This window comes from Lethenteron reissneri, chromosome 14, assembly GCF_015708825.2.
Source record: "Lethenteron reissneri isolate LAM-NWPU_2019-01 chromosome 14, ASM1570882v1, whole genome shotgun sequence".
NCBI classification, from domain to species: Eukaryota; Metazoa; Chordata; class Hyperoartia; order Petromyzontiformes; family Petromyzontidae; genus Lethenteron; species Lethenteron reissneri.
The window spans coordinates 7487282-7501631 of record NC_083792.1 but is presented as its reverse complement, the minus strand read 5'-3'; the positions used below and the strand labels follow the sequence as shown (position 1 = coordinate 7501631).

At 50.4% G+C, this 14350-nt stretch overlaps 1 protein-coding gene across 1 annotated transcript in view; it reads left to right on the top strand.

Moving 5' to 3' along the window:
* LOC133342171 (glucagon-like peptide 1 receptor) overlaps nucleotides 1-14350 on the top strand; it is a 72100-nt gene that overhangs the window by 37665 nt on the left and 20085 nt on the right. The window contains exon 5 of the mRNA XM_061551138.1: nucleotides 13352-13464. Within this exon, the coding sequence (XP_061407122.1) occupies nucleotides 13352-13464 (113 nt within the window). The remainder of the gene's footprint in view (nucleotides 1-13351; nucleotides 13465-14350) is intronic.

The window sequence follows — 14350 nt, the reverse complement described above, 5'->3', positions numbered from 1 at the left end:
GGGGGGGGGGGGGGTAGAGGGGGGAGGGGAGCAGGGGGACCAAACGGGGGGTAAAGGGACCTCAGGGGATAGTGGAGACTCTGTGTAGGGGTGTGGGGGGTTCGGGGGTCACTGTAAGAGATGGAGACCCCTTTTTATTTTCTGAAATCCCCTGGAGGTCCTCATCATCAGCAGCAACATCATAATCAGCAGCGTAACCTTCATTATCACCAGAAGCATTATGAGCATTATCAATCATCCTCAGTTCATCTCATCTATTGATTGGTGCTTCAGTATTAACCACCATCTGAATGTCCTACCACCACACCTGCTCGTCTTGGCCTGTGATCAGTTTTCTGTGCTCTACAATCAACTTGTCATCATGTGATGAGACGAAGCTAAGCTAAGCTTCGTCTCATCACATGATAGGCACGGCAGGATTACCACCTGCACGTTCCGGCTCATGACCATCCCGCTTCGGCCTGCACCCAGCTTGCCCGAGCCGAAGCTCAGCCTATTTCATCGTCCAGTTGATGTGGCAGTGCTACTATTATTACTGCCTGTCCAACTAGCCACTGCACCTGCCACCTCGGCCCGTGTCCTGCTCACTGTGGGTTGTGCACAGACCATCCTGGTGAAGCTCAGTTTGTCTCATCATCTGGGCTTCCGGTGTTTGACCAGCACTAGGGAGGCATGCGTCTGATTTAGACGCAGCAACTCAAGCAAATAGCGGTCTACGCCCCTTCACCATGTATACTTCAGTGTCTGAAGTCTTGTCTCTCTCGTGACTTATGGGCTACTCAGTTCACGACCTAAGGCGCCTCCGTTCACTTTCCCCTGACGATTTTCGGTTGGACTGGTGGACGAAGGAGGCGTGTAGGGAGGTTGAAATCTGGGAGCCAGTGAGCATTGATGGTTGCAATTCATCGTTTACTCACAAGATCTCGCTTGACTCACGTCCGCACTGGTCCCTCAGATCCAGATTCCCAGATGCCCTTCCCCATCCGCCTCGGGTTATAATAAATATACCTCGCCAACTTTCCACTGAGCTGCAAAATAGAGGCGTCAGTGTTAAGAAGGAGCCTGTACTGAAGTTTATGGTTATGAACGCCAGGTCGGTCGTGCAATGCGCCCCTTTAGTAGGTGACACGATTGCTATGGGCTGCGCCCACCTAGCTTTTACTAATGAAACCTGGAGTCGACCAACCTCTGGTTGATTTAGTCCCAGATGGGTCTTCAATTTCGCATATGTACAGGCCAGGTATAATAGAGGTGACAAGGTGGTGTTGATCCTTCAGACTGGTCTAATCTGTGCTGTGCCCTGGTCGCAAAGTTGGGTCATTTAAATACAGGATCGTGCGTTGTGCCCTGAATGAGAATCAGAGGCTGTATTTCACAACTTATTTATAGACCACCTGTCTCAGCTGTCTGGCGGTGATCTCGCCCCTTGTTCTTGGAATTCCCTCGCGCAATTGTGCTGGGATATTTCAACACATGGACGACGACCCATCTGATAGTTTGGCTACAGACCTTTTAAATACCATGGATTCCATGGGAGTTGCTCAGTTAATTCAGGGCCCAACCCATGATCACGGCCACTTGATCGACCATGTATTCGCCCAGGGGGTCTCAGTTGGGGCCTTTCAAAGTTTGTTCACACTGTGGACTCGTGACAAGGTGATTAATGCTGAGATCAAGTGTCTCCCCACTCTTCTCTGACAGTTTGGGGGACTTCAGGGAGACTGGGTTCGGCCCAAAAGGCGAATGACCCCTTCTGGATTTCACGACGCCTTGTCGGCCAATATTTCCTCTTACTGTGACAGTGGCACCATGAATGGGAGGGTTGGTGAGTACAATTCAGTGCTCCGATTTTCTATAAATGACCTTGCTCCTCACCGCCATTTTCATGCTCAAGTTACCACGAGCACCACCCACCCCCCCTGGTATTCCAGAGACCTCAGTGCCCTCAAAGTACAACTTAGGAAAATGGAACGATGCTGGCGCAGATCTCAGCTCGATGATGATCGAGCTGAGCCTGTCAACAGACTCACACACGTGGGGGGCTATCTTCATGGCGAAGAAAAAGTCCGTCGCCACGAGGATTAACTCGGCAAGGGACCGCCCTGCTGAGCTGTTTCAGGATGGTCAACGGTTTGATGCACCCACACTGAACGTGCATAAAGGTTGCTCCTTCTGAAGAGCGCTGCAAAGATTTCCATCAGTTCTAATAGGATCGATCGCATTACAGAGGGTATCTGCCCAGCAATTAGTGCTGATCCTAGCTTTGACTCAAGGGCTCCTCTCGTCTTTGAGGATATTTTTTTTACCGGTCCTGCCTGCAGACCTCATCCAGACTACTGCGCGGATGAAATGGACCACGTGTGATTGAGATGCCTGTCCATCTTGGCTTCTTAAGGAGGCCTTTGAGCCTGTGGTCTCAATGGTGACCCAATTGGTCAACTCTTCCATTTCAGAAGGAGTGTCCCTGTGACCGCTGAAAAGTGCTTTAGTACGACCACTTCTCAATAAAACGGGACTGGATGTTGATATCCTCGTTAACTATCGCCCATTGTGGAACTGAGTCCGCCTTGGTTTGCGTGGCAGACGATGTCCTCATGGCGATGGACCAGGGGCTGTATTGCAGCCCTTGCTATGTGGGACCTGTCAGCGGCCTTTGATACAATCGATCGTGGGGTTTTATTTCAGCTCCTACGGGACCTGGCAGGAATCGGAGGCACCGCCTCGCAGCGGATTGGATCTTTTCTGCAGGGCTGGGACCCAGCAAGTGGCCTTGGGGTCCCCACGTGTCGCCTGCCGGAACCCTCCCCTTAGGGTATCCCTCAGGGGTCAGTCTTATCTCCTCTTTGTATTCAATGTTTATGTTAGGCCGCTGGGAGCTGTCATCCGGAGGCACGGGTTACAGTGCCACCAGCACGCCGATGAAACATCCAGATATGTGTCTCCTTCTCAGGTGACCCAGATGCAGATCTCGCCTGCGCAACAGACTGCCTGGCAGAGGTGGCTGCACGGATGCATGAGAACCGGCAAGACGGAGCTGATGATTGTAGGGTCAGAGAATGAGGATGGGGCAGGGGGGAGCTTGATCCTCCGTGAATTAATGGAGGACGCCCTCTCCCTGTGCTGTTCGATCGTAGCTGTTTATTTATCACCTAAGAGTGCTCCCAGGGCTGAGCTCCCTCTTATCCGCTGGCGATCTCGAAACACCGCTTCACGCCTCTGTGTCAACGCTCCTGGATTGCGGAAATGCCTTTGTGTGCCGAGCTGCCTCGTGGACTGGTTCGGAAATTGCAGCCGGTGCAGAATGCGGCTGCCCGCAACGCTTTAGACGTCGCTAGCCGCTTCGAGCGCGTAAAAAAAAAAAATCTTCCGTCATCTGCACTGGCTACCAGTCAGCCATCGCGTACAATGAAAGTTCGCTTGTAAGGACTTACAAAGCTCAGTACCCGCAGTACCGTCTGTTCCCCCAGACGTCTGGTAGATACATACCTTGCGCCCCTCAGGGCAGGCTCTGCGAGCTCAACCAAGAAGTGTTAATTCTCGGCTGGGGCTGGAAGTGGTTGTCGGGGCCTTCTCGAGTGTGGCGCCCGAGATGTGGAACTCTTCCACCGGACCCTCAGATTGGCTCCGAGCACCGAAACAGCTCAGGAAAAGTCTGCAAGACTCAAGTTTTGTTCTTCCTTTTAGCTTTTCCTTGAGTGTGTCCTCTCATTTTGAAACATAGGTCGGACTACATTCATTTAGTTTATACAATAAAGTATTGCGATGCCCTCTTCAGTGGGGGCGAGTTCTTCAAAAAATAGATTGAAATAAAACATCACTGGAGGCGATGTTCTAATCATCAGCAAGATCATCATAATCATCGGCAGCAGCAGGAGTATCATTAGCATCAGTAGCAGCAACAGCATCATCAGCAGCAGGATTACCTTGATAATGATCAGCGGCATCATCAGCAACGTAATCCGCAGCAGCTCAGCGTGTTTCCTCAGGGGTTCTTGAAGGCTCCGATCGATAGCAGCTGCTGTTAAACCGGCATAGCGCCCTGCAGTACCCACACAGCGCGCCCTGCATTGCCCACAAACCACGCTGCATCGCCCACACAGCGCACCTGCACGCGTCATGAGACTGAAGATTCTTTTCGGAAAATCTCGCAGGGCCCGTGGAATCGGGTGTCACAGAACTACCACCGATGAGCAAAGTAAAAGGGGCAGCACACTCCCACCTGCCCCGCCAGAGAGGGCAGTAACCCGTCACGTGATGGTCAAACCCACGCCCTTCTTTCTCGGAGCTCGAATTTAGCCAAATTCAAAGCTGAAGCAAATGTTACGTGATGATATTCAGGGTGGTTCATAACAAATGTGAACATTTATATGGGACTGTGGTTTTTAATGGGATGAGAACGGCTAATACACTGTAAACATGATAACAAATGCATGTTAACAGCTTCAAAAAGTCAAAGAGTCTCTCCCACTCGTTCGTCATCGCTGTCAACGCGTGCCTGGAATCTTCTCCAGGTCATCTCGGAGGCAGCACACTGCTTGTGATTTTGTTGCAAATTCTCACAACTGTTAACATTTAGCTTGAAGCACCCTGTATTATGCAGGAAGAAGAAGTTACGTATTACCTTAAAATAAAATATTTATATATAAAATATGTTATTTTATTTCTAACCACGTGACTTTACCGAAAGAACCAAAGAGTATGGATTCCTGCAGTAATGAAAGCTTCAAATCAAGATTGTGTGTGTTCCCGTTCATATTCTACTTTGGCGGCCGGGCCGAGACCGTTAACTCACGAGGCTCGAGAAGCCGGTTTCGTGCGGTGGTTGTGTAGTTGTGGTGGTTGTGTAGTTGTGGTGGTTGTGTAGTTGTGGTGGTTGTGTAGTTGTGGTGGTTGTGTAGTTGTGGTGGTTGTGTAGTTGTGGTGGTTGTGTAGTTGTGGTGGTTGTGTAGTTGTGGTGGTTGTGTAGTTGTGGTGGTTGTGTAGTTGTGGCGGTTGTGTAGTTGTGGTGGTTGTGTAGTTGTGGTGGTTGTGTAGCTGTGGTGGTTGTGTAGCTGTGGTGGTTGTGTAGTTGTGGTGGTTGTGTAGTTGTGGTGGTTGTGTAGTTGTGGTGGTTGTGTAGCTGTGGTGGTTGTGTAGTTGTGGTGGTTGTGTAGTTGTGGTGGTTGTGTAGTTGTGGTGGTTGTGTAGTTGTGGTGGTTGTGGTTGTAGCGGCGGTGTGGTGCAGTTGTAGATGTGGTGGTATTGTAGTGGTGTGGTTTTTGAAGTGCTGTGTTCTGTGGTGGTTGTAGCTTTGGTGGTATTGTAGTGGTGTGGTGTTTGAAGTGCCGTGTTCTGTGGTGGTTGTAGATGTGGTGGTATTGTAGTGGTGTGGTGTTTGAAGTGCTGTGTTCTGTAGTGGTGGTGTAGATGTTGTGGTATTGTAGTGATGTGGTGTTTGAAGTGCTGTGTTCTGTGGTGGTTGTAGATGTGGTGGTATTGTAGTGGTGTGGTGTTTGAAGTGCTGTGTTCTGTGGTGGTTGTGTAGATGTGGTGGTATTGTAGTGGTGTGGTGTTTGAAGTTCTGTGTTCTGTGGTGGTTGTGTAGATGTGGTGGTATTGTAGTGATGTGGTGTTTGAAGTGCTGTGTTCTGTGGTGGTTGTAGATGTGGTGGTATTGTAGTGGTGTGGTGTTTGAAGTTCTGTGTTCTGTGGTGGTTGTGTAGATGTGGTGGTATTGTAGTGATGTGGTGTTTGAAGTGCTGTGTTCTGTGGTGGTTGTAGATGTGGTGGTATTGTAGTGGTGTGGTGTTTGAAGTGCTGTGTTCTGTGGGGGTTGTAGATGTGGTGGTTGTGTAGTGGTGTGGTGTTTGAAGTGCTGTGTTCTGTGGGGGTTGTAGCTGTGGTGGTATTGTAGTGGTGTGGTGTTTTAAGTGCTGTGTTCTGTAGTGGTGGTGGAGATGTTGTGGTATTGTAGTGGTGTGGTGTTTGAAGTGCTGTGTTCTGTGGGGGTTGTAGCTGTGGTGGCCGCAGGTGCTGGACGTGGATCACGTGCTGGTGGCTGCGGTCGCCGTGGTGACGAGCGATGCCCACGCGGAGTGATCGATCTTTAGTCGGCAAACTCTCCGGGCAGTCAGTGGGGGCCGGGTGGGTGGGGGGGGGGCTACCCGCTCCGCTCCTCGGCTCAGGGGCCTGTGTGGTGGTGACTTCGTGCGGTGTCTGTGTGTCTCACAGTGCGGTGTCTGTGTGTCTCACAGTGCGGTGTCTGTGTGTCTCACAGTGCGGTGTCTGTGTGTCTCACAGTGCGGTGTCTGTGTGTCTCACAGTGCGGTGTCTGTGTGTCTCACAGTGCGGTGTTTGTGTGTCTCACAGTGCGGTGTCTGTGTGTCTCAGTGCGGTGTCTGTGTGTCTCACAGTGCGGTGTCTGTGTGTCTCAGTGCGGTGTCTGTGTGTCTCACAGTGTGGTGTCTGTGTGTCTCAGTGCGGTGTCTGTGTGGCTCACAGTGCGGTGTCTGTGTGTCTCACAGTGCGGTGTCTGTGTGTCTCACAGTGCGGTGTCTGTGTGTCTCACAGTGCGGTGTTTGTGTGTCTCACAGTGCGGTGTCTGTGTGTCTCAGTGCGGTGTCTGTGTGTCTCACAGTGCGGTGTCTGTGTGTCTCAGTGCGGTGTCTGTGTGTCTCACAGTGTGGTGTCTGTGTGTCTCAGTGCGGTGTCTGTGTGGCTCACAGTGCGGTGTCTGTGTGTCTCACAGTGCGGTGTCTGTGTGTCTCACAGTGCGGTGTCTGTGTGTCTCACAGTGCGGTGTCTGTGTGTCTCACAGTGCGGTGTCTGTGTGTCTCAGTGCGGTGTCTGTGTGTCTCACAGTGCGGTGTCTGTGTGTCTCAGTGCGGTGTCTGTGTGTCTCACAGTGTGGTGTCTGTGTGTCTCACAGTGCGGTGTCTGTGTGTCTCAGTGCGGTGTCTGTGTGTCTCACAGTGTGGTGTCTGTGTGTCTCAGTGCGGTGTCTGTGTGTCTCACAGTGTGGTGTCTGTGTGTCTCACAGTGCGGTGTCTGTGTGTCTCAGTGCGGTGTCTGTGTGTCTCACAGTGCGGTGTCTGTGTGTCTCAGTGCGGTGTCTGTGTGTCTCACAGTGTGGTGTCTGTGTGTCTCAGTGCGGTGTCTGTGTGTCTCACAGTGTGGTGTCTGTGTGTCTCAGTGCGGTGTCTGTGTGTCTCACAGTGCGGTGTCTGTGTGTCTCAGTGCGGTGTCTGTGTGTCTCACAGTGTGGTGTCTGTGTGTCTCAGTGCGGTGTCTGTGTGTCTCACAGTGTGGTGTCTGTGTGTCTCACAGTGCGGTGTCTGTGTGTCTCAGTGCAGTGTCTGTGTGTCTCTCAGTGCGGTGTCTGTGTGTCTCACAGTGTGGTGTCTGTGTGTCTCAGTGCGGTGTCTGTGTGTCTCACAGTGCGGTGTCTGTGTGTCTCACAGTGTGGTGTCTGTGTGTCTCAGTGCGGTGTCTGTGTGTCTCACAGTGCGGTGCCTGTGTGTCTCTCAGTGCGGTGTCTGTGTGTCTCAGTGCGGTGTCTGTGTGTCTCAGTGTGGTGTCTGTGTGTCTCAGTGCGGTGCCTGTGTGTCTCAGTGTGGTGTCTGTGTGTCTCAGTGTGGTGTCTGTGTGTTTCAGTGTGGTGTCTGTGTATCTCAGTGCGGTGCCTGTGTGTCTCTCAGTGCGGTGTCTGTGTGTCTCAGTGCGGTGTCTGTGTCTCTCAGTGCGGTGTCTGTGTGTCTCACGGTGCGGTGTCTGTGTGTCTCACAGTGCGGTGTCTGTGTGTCTCACAGTGCGGTGTCTGTGTGTCTCACAGTGTGGTGTCTGTGTGTCTCAGTGCGGTGTCTGTGTGTCTCAGTGCGGTGTCTGTGTGTCTCAGTGCGGTGTCTGTGTGTCTCAGTGCGGTGTCTGTGTGTCTCACAGTGCGGTGTCTGTGTGTCTCACAGTGTGGTGTCTGTGTGTCTCAGTGCGGTGTCTGTGTGTCTCACAGTGCGGTGTCTGTGTGTCTCAGTGCGGTGTCTGTGTGTCTCAGTGCGGTGTCTGTGTGTCTCACAGTGCGGTGTCTGTGTGTCTCACAGTGTGGTGTCTGTGTGTCTCAGTGCGGTGTCTGTGTGTCTCACAGTGCGGTGTCTGTGTGTCTCAGTGCGGTGTCTGTGTGTTTCAGTGCGGTGTCTGTGTGTCTCACGGTGCGGTGTCTGTGTGTCTCTCAGTGCGGTGTCTGTGTGTCTGAGTGTGGTGTCTGTGTGTCTCAGTGTGGTGTTTATGTGTCTCACAGTGCGGTGTCTGTGTGTCTGAGTGTGGTGTCTGTGTGTCTCAGTGTGGTGTTTGTGTGTCTCAGTGCAGTGTCTGTGTGTCTCACAGTGCGGTGTCTGTGTGTCTCAGTGTGGTGTATGTGTGTTTCAGTGCGGTGTCTGTGTGTCTCACAGTGCGGTGTCTGTGTGTCTCAGTGCGGTGCCTGTGTGTCTCTCAGTGCGGTGTCTGTGTGTCTCAGTGTGGTGTCTGTGTGTCTCACGGTGCGGTGTCTGTGTGTCTCAGTGTGGTGTCTGTGTGTCTCACAGTGTGGTGTCTGTGTGTCTCAGTGCGGTGTCTGTGTGTCTCAGTGCGGTGTCTGTGTGTCTCAGTGCGGTGTCTGTGTGTCTCACAGTGCGGTGTCTGTGTGTCTCAGTGTGGTGTCTGTGTGTCTCAGTGCGGTGTCTGTGTGTCTCACAGTGCGGTGTCTGTGTGTCTCAGTGCGGTGTCTGTGTGTCTCACGGTGCGGTGTCTGTGTGTCTCATGGTGCGGTGTCTGTGTGTCTCAGTGCGGTGTCTGTGTGTCTCAGTGCGGTGTCTGTGTGTCTCAGTGCGGTGTCTGTGTGTCTCACAGTGCGGTGTCTGTGTGTCTCACAGTGTGGTGTCTGTGTGTCTCAGTGCGGTGTCTGTGTGTCTCACAGTGCGGTGTCTGTGTGTCTCAGTGCGGTGTCTGTGTGTCTCAGTGCGGTGTCTGTGTGTCTCACAGTGCGGTGTCTGTGTGTCTCACAGTGCGGTGTCTGTGTGTCTCACAGTGCGGTGTCTGTGTGTCTCAGTGCGGTGTCTGTGTGTTTCAGTGCGGTGTCTGTGTGTCTCACGGTGCGGTGTCTGTGTGTCTCTCAGTGCGGTGTCTGTGTGTCTGAGTGTGGTGTCTGTGTGTCTCAGTGTGGTGTTTATGTGTCTCACAGTGCGGTGTCTGTGTGTCTGAGTGTGGTGTCTGTGTGTCTCAGTGTGGTGTTTGTGTGTCTCAGTGCAGTGTCTGTGTGTCTCACAGTGCGGTGTCTGTGTGTCTCAGTGTGGTGTATGTGTGTTTCAGTGCGGTGTCTGTGTGTCTCACAGTGCGGTGTCTGTGTGTCTCAGTGCGGTGCCTGTGTGTCTCTCAGTGCGGTGTCTGTGTGTCTCAGTGTGGTGTCTGTGTGTCTCACGGTGCGGTGTCTGTGTGTCTCAGTGTGGTGTCTGTGTGTCTCACAGTGTGGTGTCTGTGTGTCTCAGTGCGGTGTCTGTGTGTCTCAGTGCGGTGTCTGTGTGTCTCAGTGCGGTGTCTGTGTGTCTCACAGTGCGGTGTCTGTGTGTCTCAGTGTGGTGTCTGTGTGTCTCAGTGCGGTGTCTGTGTGTCTCACAGTGCGGTGTCTGTGTGTCTCAGTGCGGTGTCTGTGTGTCTCACGGTGCGGTGTCTGTGTGTCTCATGGTGCGGTGTCTGTGTGTCTCATGGTGCGGTGTCTGTGTGTCTCAGTGCGGTGTCTGTGTGTCTCAGTGCGGTGTCTGTGTGTCTCACAGTGCGGTGTCTGTGTATCTCATGGTGTGGTGTCTGTGTGTCTCAGTGCGGTGTCTGTGTGTCTCAGTGCGGTGTCTGTGTGTCTCACAGTGCGGTGTCTGTGTGTCTCACGTTGCGGTGTCTGTGTGTCTCATGGTGCGGTGTCTGTGTGTCTCAGTGCGGTGTCTGTGTGTCTCACAGTGCGGTGTCTGTGTGTCTCACGGTGCGGTGTCTGTGTGTCTCATGGTGCGGTGTCTGTGTGTCTCAGTGCGGTGTCTGTGTGTCTCAGTGCGGTGTTTGTGTGTCTCACAGTGCGGTGTCTGTGTGTCTCACAGTGCGGTGTCTGTGTGTCTCAGTGCGGTGTCTGTGTGTCTCATGGTGCGGTGTCTCTCGGTGCGGTGTCTGTGTGTCTCACGGTGCGGTGTCTGTGTGTCTCATGGTGTGGTGTCTCTCGGTGCCGTGTCTGTGTGTCTCACAGTGCAGTGTCTGTGTGTCTCAGTGCGGTGTCTGTGTGTCTCACAGTGCGGTGTCTTTTCGATTTAAAGCTTTCGTGACTGCAGGGATTCATCTTCTTGGTTCTTTCGGTAAAGTCACGTAGAAGGGAAGTAATAAAATAATAAAAATAAAACATAATAAAACAATTCTCACGACGTTTCGGCTACAACGCAAGCAGCCGTCTTCAGGTGAAGAATGAGACAATGCCAAGCTAGGAGCTTATATATAAGCTGCGTTGGAGGTGGAGGAAAGAGCGCCTTAACAAAAGAATGTGCATGTGAAGAGGAATTTAGCATATTCATGGAAAATGCGTAGGAGGTGGGCGGGGGGGTTTCAAAGTCATATTATGCCCATGCATTATGCAGGATCAACAGCACCAAGGGGGGGGTTCAGGGATTAGCAGTAACAAAGGAAAGGAATGTTAATGATATGTAGCTGCAGTTACTCAACCACCACGTAGAAAACTAAAGTATAAACTACATAAAAAACTAAAGTATAAATAGCATAGCACCATCAGTATACTTACTATACTCTACACTAAGCTGAGTTACTAACAGCAAGTAATACATTACAATTCTACGTCGTAAAAATTATATAATATGCTTCCATCTAAACTTTATTCTATTGCATCAACGAGCATATACCGTACTATATACTGCCAACATTAAATTATATACTGTATTGCTGTAAACCAACCTATATCTTATACATTTAATATAACACTATGTATTATTCTACCCACCCTAATGTGTGTCGAAATGGTTTATTACGTCCTTCCAATGATTGCTAAGCCAGAATCCATCTTCTCGGTTAAAATTGTCTCTGTGTTTGTATATGTGGATCGCCTCATGAACGAATCTCTCATGATAGCCAGATCGCTTGCAGAGAACCTCTGTCTTGGAGAAGTCAATGTCATGTGAGCCCACTGAATTGTAACAGTGATCTGCCACGGCTGAGGTGTTTGTCCTACCGTGTTTCAGGTCTGCCTTATGTTCACGGATGCGGTCCGAGACATGTCGTTTGGTTTCTCCAATGTAACTGCTACCACAGAGGAAACTTAGTTTGTAGACGCCAGGGTACTGTATGTCTGGAACCACATCTTTTACAGACGGGACCAGATCACGGATTTTATGTACTGTGTTGAATCGGACCTGGATCTTGTGTTTAATCAGGATTTTGGAGATCTTTTTTGTGACCCCAGCAATGTAGGGTAAGGTGATGGTCTTGAAAGGCTCCTCAACAGGATCCTTCTTGATGGTTGGAGTGATGGCTTTGCGGATTGTGTAGTCGGAGTAACCATTAGCCTTAAGAGCTTGGCGTACGTGTTTGAGTTCACTGGAAATGTGTTCATGGTCGGAGATGCATTGGGCTCTATGATATAGAGTCTTGATGAGGGAATTCTTCTGGGATGGATGGTGGTGGGAATCCGGTTTTAGATAAGCATCCGTGTGGGTGGCTTTCCTGTAGACAGAGTGGCTCATTGAACCATCAGGTCTCCTTTTGATTAGGACATCCAAAAAGGGTAGCTTGCCATCATTTTCGACTTCCATGGTGAATCTGATGGCTGGGTGTATGGAATTGCCATCAGATTCACCATGGAAGTCGAAAATGATGGCAAGCTACCCTTTTTGGATGTCCTAATCAAAAGGAGACCTGATGGTTCAATGAGCCACTCTGTCTACAGGAAAGCCACCCACACGGATGCTTATCTAAAACCGGATTCCCACCACCATCCATCCCAGAAGAATTCCCTCATCAAGACTCTATATCATAGAGCCCAATGCATCTCCGACCATGAACACATTTCCAGTGAACTCAAACACGTACGCCAAGCTCTTAAGGCTAATGGTTACTCCGACTACACAATCCGCAAAGCCATCACTCCAACCATCAAGAAGGATCCTGTTGAGGAGCCTTTCAAGACCATCACCTTACCCTACATTGCTGGGGTCACAAAAAAGATCTCCAAAATCCTGATTAAACACAAGATCCAGGTCCGATTCAACACAGTACATAAAATCCGTGATCTGGTCCCGTCTGTAAAAGATGTGGTTCCAGACATACAGTACCCTGGCGTCTACAAACTAAGTTGCCTCTGTGGTAGCAGTTACATTGGAGAAACCAAACGACATGTCTCGGACCGCATCCGTGAACATAAGGCAGACCTGAAACACGGTAGGACAAACACCTCAGCCGTGGCAGATCACTGTTACAATTCAGTGGGCTCACATGACATTGACTTCTCCAAGACAGAGGTTCTCTGCAAGCCATCTGGCTATCATGAGAGATTCGTTCATGAGGCGATCCACATATACAAACACAGAGACAATTTTAACCGAGAAGATGGATTCTGGCTTAGCAATCATTGGAAGGACGTAATAAACCATTTCGACACACATTAGGGTGGGTAGAATAATACATAGTGTTATATTAAATGTATAAGATATAGGTTGGTTTACAGCAATACAGTATATAATTTAATGTTGGCAGTATATAGTACGGTATATGCTCGTTGATGCAATAGAATAAAGTTTAGATGGAAGCATATTATATAATTTTTACGACGTAGAATTGTAATGTATTACTTGCTGTTAGTAACTCAGCTTAGTGTAGAGTATAGTAAGTATACTGATGGTGCTATGCTATTTATACTTTAGTTTTTTATGTAGTTTATACTTTAGTTTTCTACGTGGTGGTTGAGTAACTGCAGCTACATATCATTAACATTCCTTTCCTTTGTTACTGCTAATCCCTGAACCCCCCCCTTGGTGCTGTTGATCCTGCATAATGCATGGGCATAATATGACTTTGAAACCCCCCCACCCACCTCCTACGCATTTTCCATGAATATGCTAAATTCCTCTTCACATGCACATTCTTTTGTTAAGGCGCTCTTTCCTCCACCTCCAACGCAGCTTATATATAAGCTCCTAGCTTGGCATTGTCTCATTCTTCACCTGAAGACGGCTGCTTGCGTTGTAGCCGAAACGTCGTGAGAATTGTTTTATTATGTTTTATTTTTATTATTTTATTACTTCCCTTCTACGTGACTTTACCGAAAGAACCAAGAAGAAAAAAAGTGCGGTGTCTGTGTGTCCCACAGTGTGGTTCGGCCGGGCGTACCGCTTCTGCTCAGCTGATGGGACATGGCTCCGCATGGACGGATCCAACGAGACGTGGAGGAACGTGAGCGAGTGTGAGGACCGCACCAACCAGGTACTCACCACCAGCACCGCCACCGCGGCAGAGCGTGCGCCACGTGCGGGGTGTGTGCGGTGCACGTGTGTTGCGTCAGGAGGCGCGGAACGGTGGCGGCGGCGGTAGTGGTGGCTCCCATACCACCGCCGTCGAAGTTGAACATCAGTGGAGCGTAACGGGAGAGGCGGGTGCCGTCTGCCCCAGGTGCTGGCTAAAGTGGCCCGTCGAGATCGAGTCATCTCACCGGGTGACTTGAATGCCCCCGAGTGGGTCATGATGCAAGCATTCAAGTTCAAGTACAAGTTCATTTATTAGGTATAGCCCTGTGAGCCATTCGGCTCTTGAATCGGGTGCAACCGCAACAAACAAAAAACAAAAACATGAACAAAAAACATCTTAAAATTGAAGGGGGGCAGGAGGCTACAAGACTTCCGTGCAGCCCGTGGGCTTGTAATGGCACACTGTGATGGCATCGGCACATCCACAACAAATCGATGCACGCCGGGTCCCGGCAAGATCATCTGCTGGACTATGTAGTGACAGAACGTAGCATTGCGGGCCCATGTCCTTGTTGACCTTCCCCGCACCTCCGATTAGCACGGTTGGCTACGTACGGCGCGAAATAAATTCAACATATGTACATACATACGTCAGGACCTACTTGTGGACCTGATCTTGAAAGTTGACCGTCGGCTTGTCATTTATATAAAATACGACTGCCATTCTTCCACCGCAGTGGTGGGCGTCCACCTTAGGATCCCCCATTCACACCCACAATAGTCCGGTATCGGATAGCTGATACAAGTTGCAAGCGAGAATTTGATTATTGCTTGCAGCTGGGGTCGGCATCATAACTCCCCCCTTCTCCTCCTTTCTGATGCCAAAAGGAAATGGTCGAGGTTTA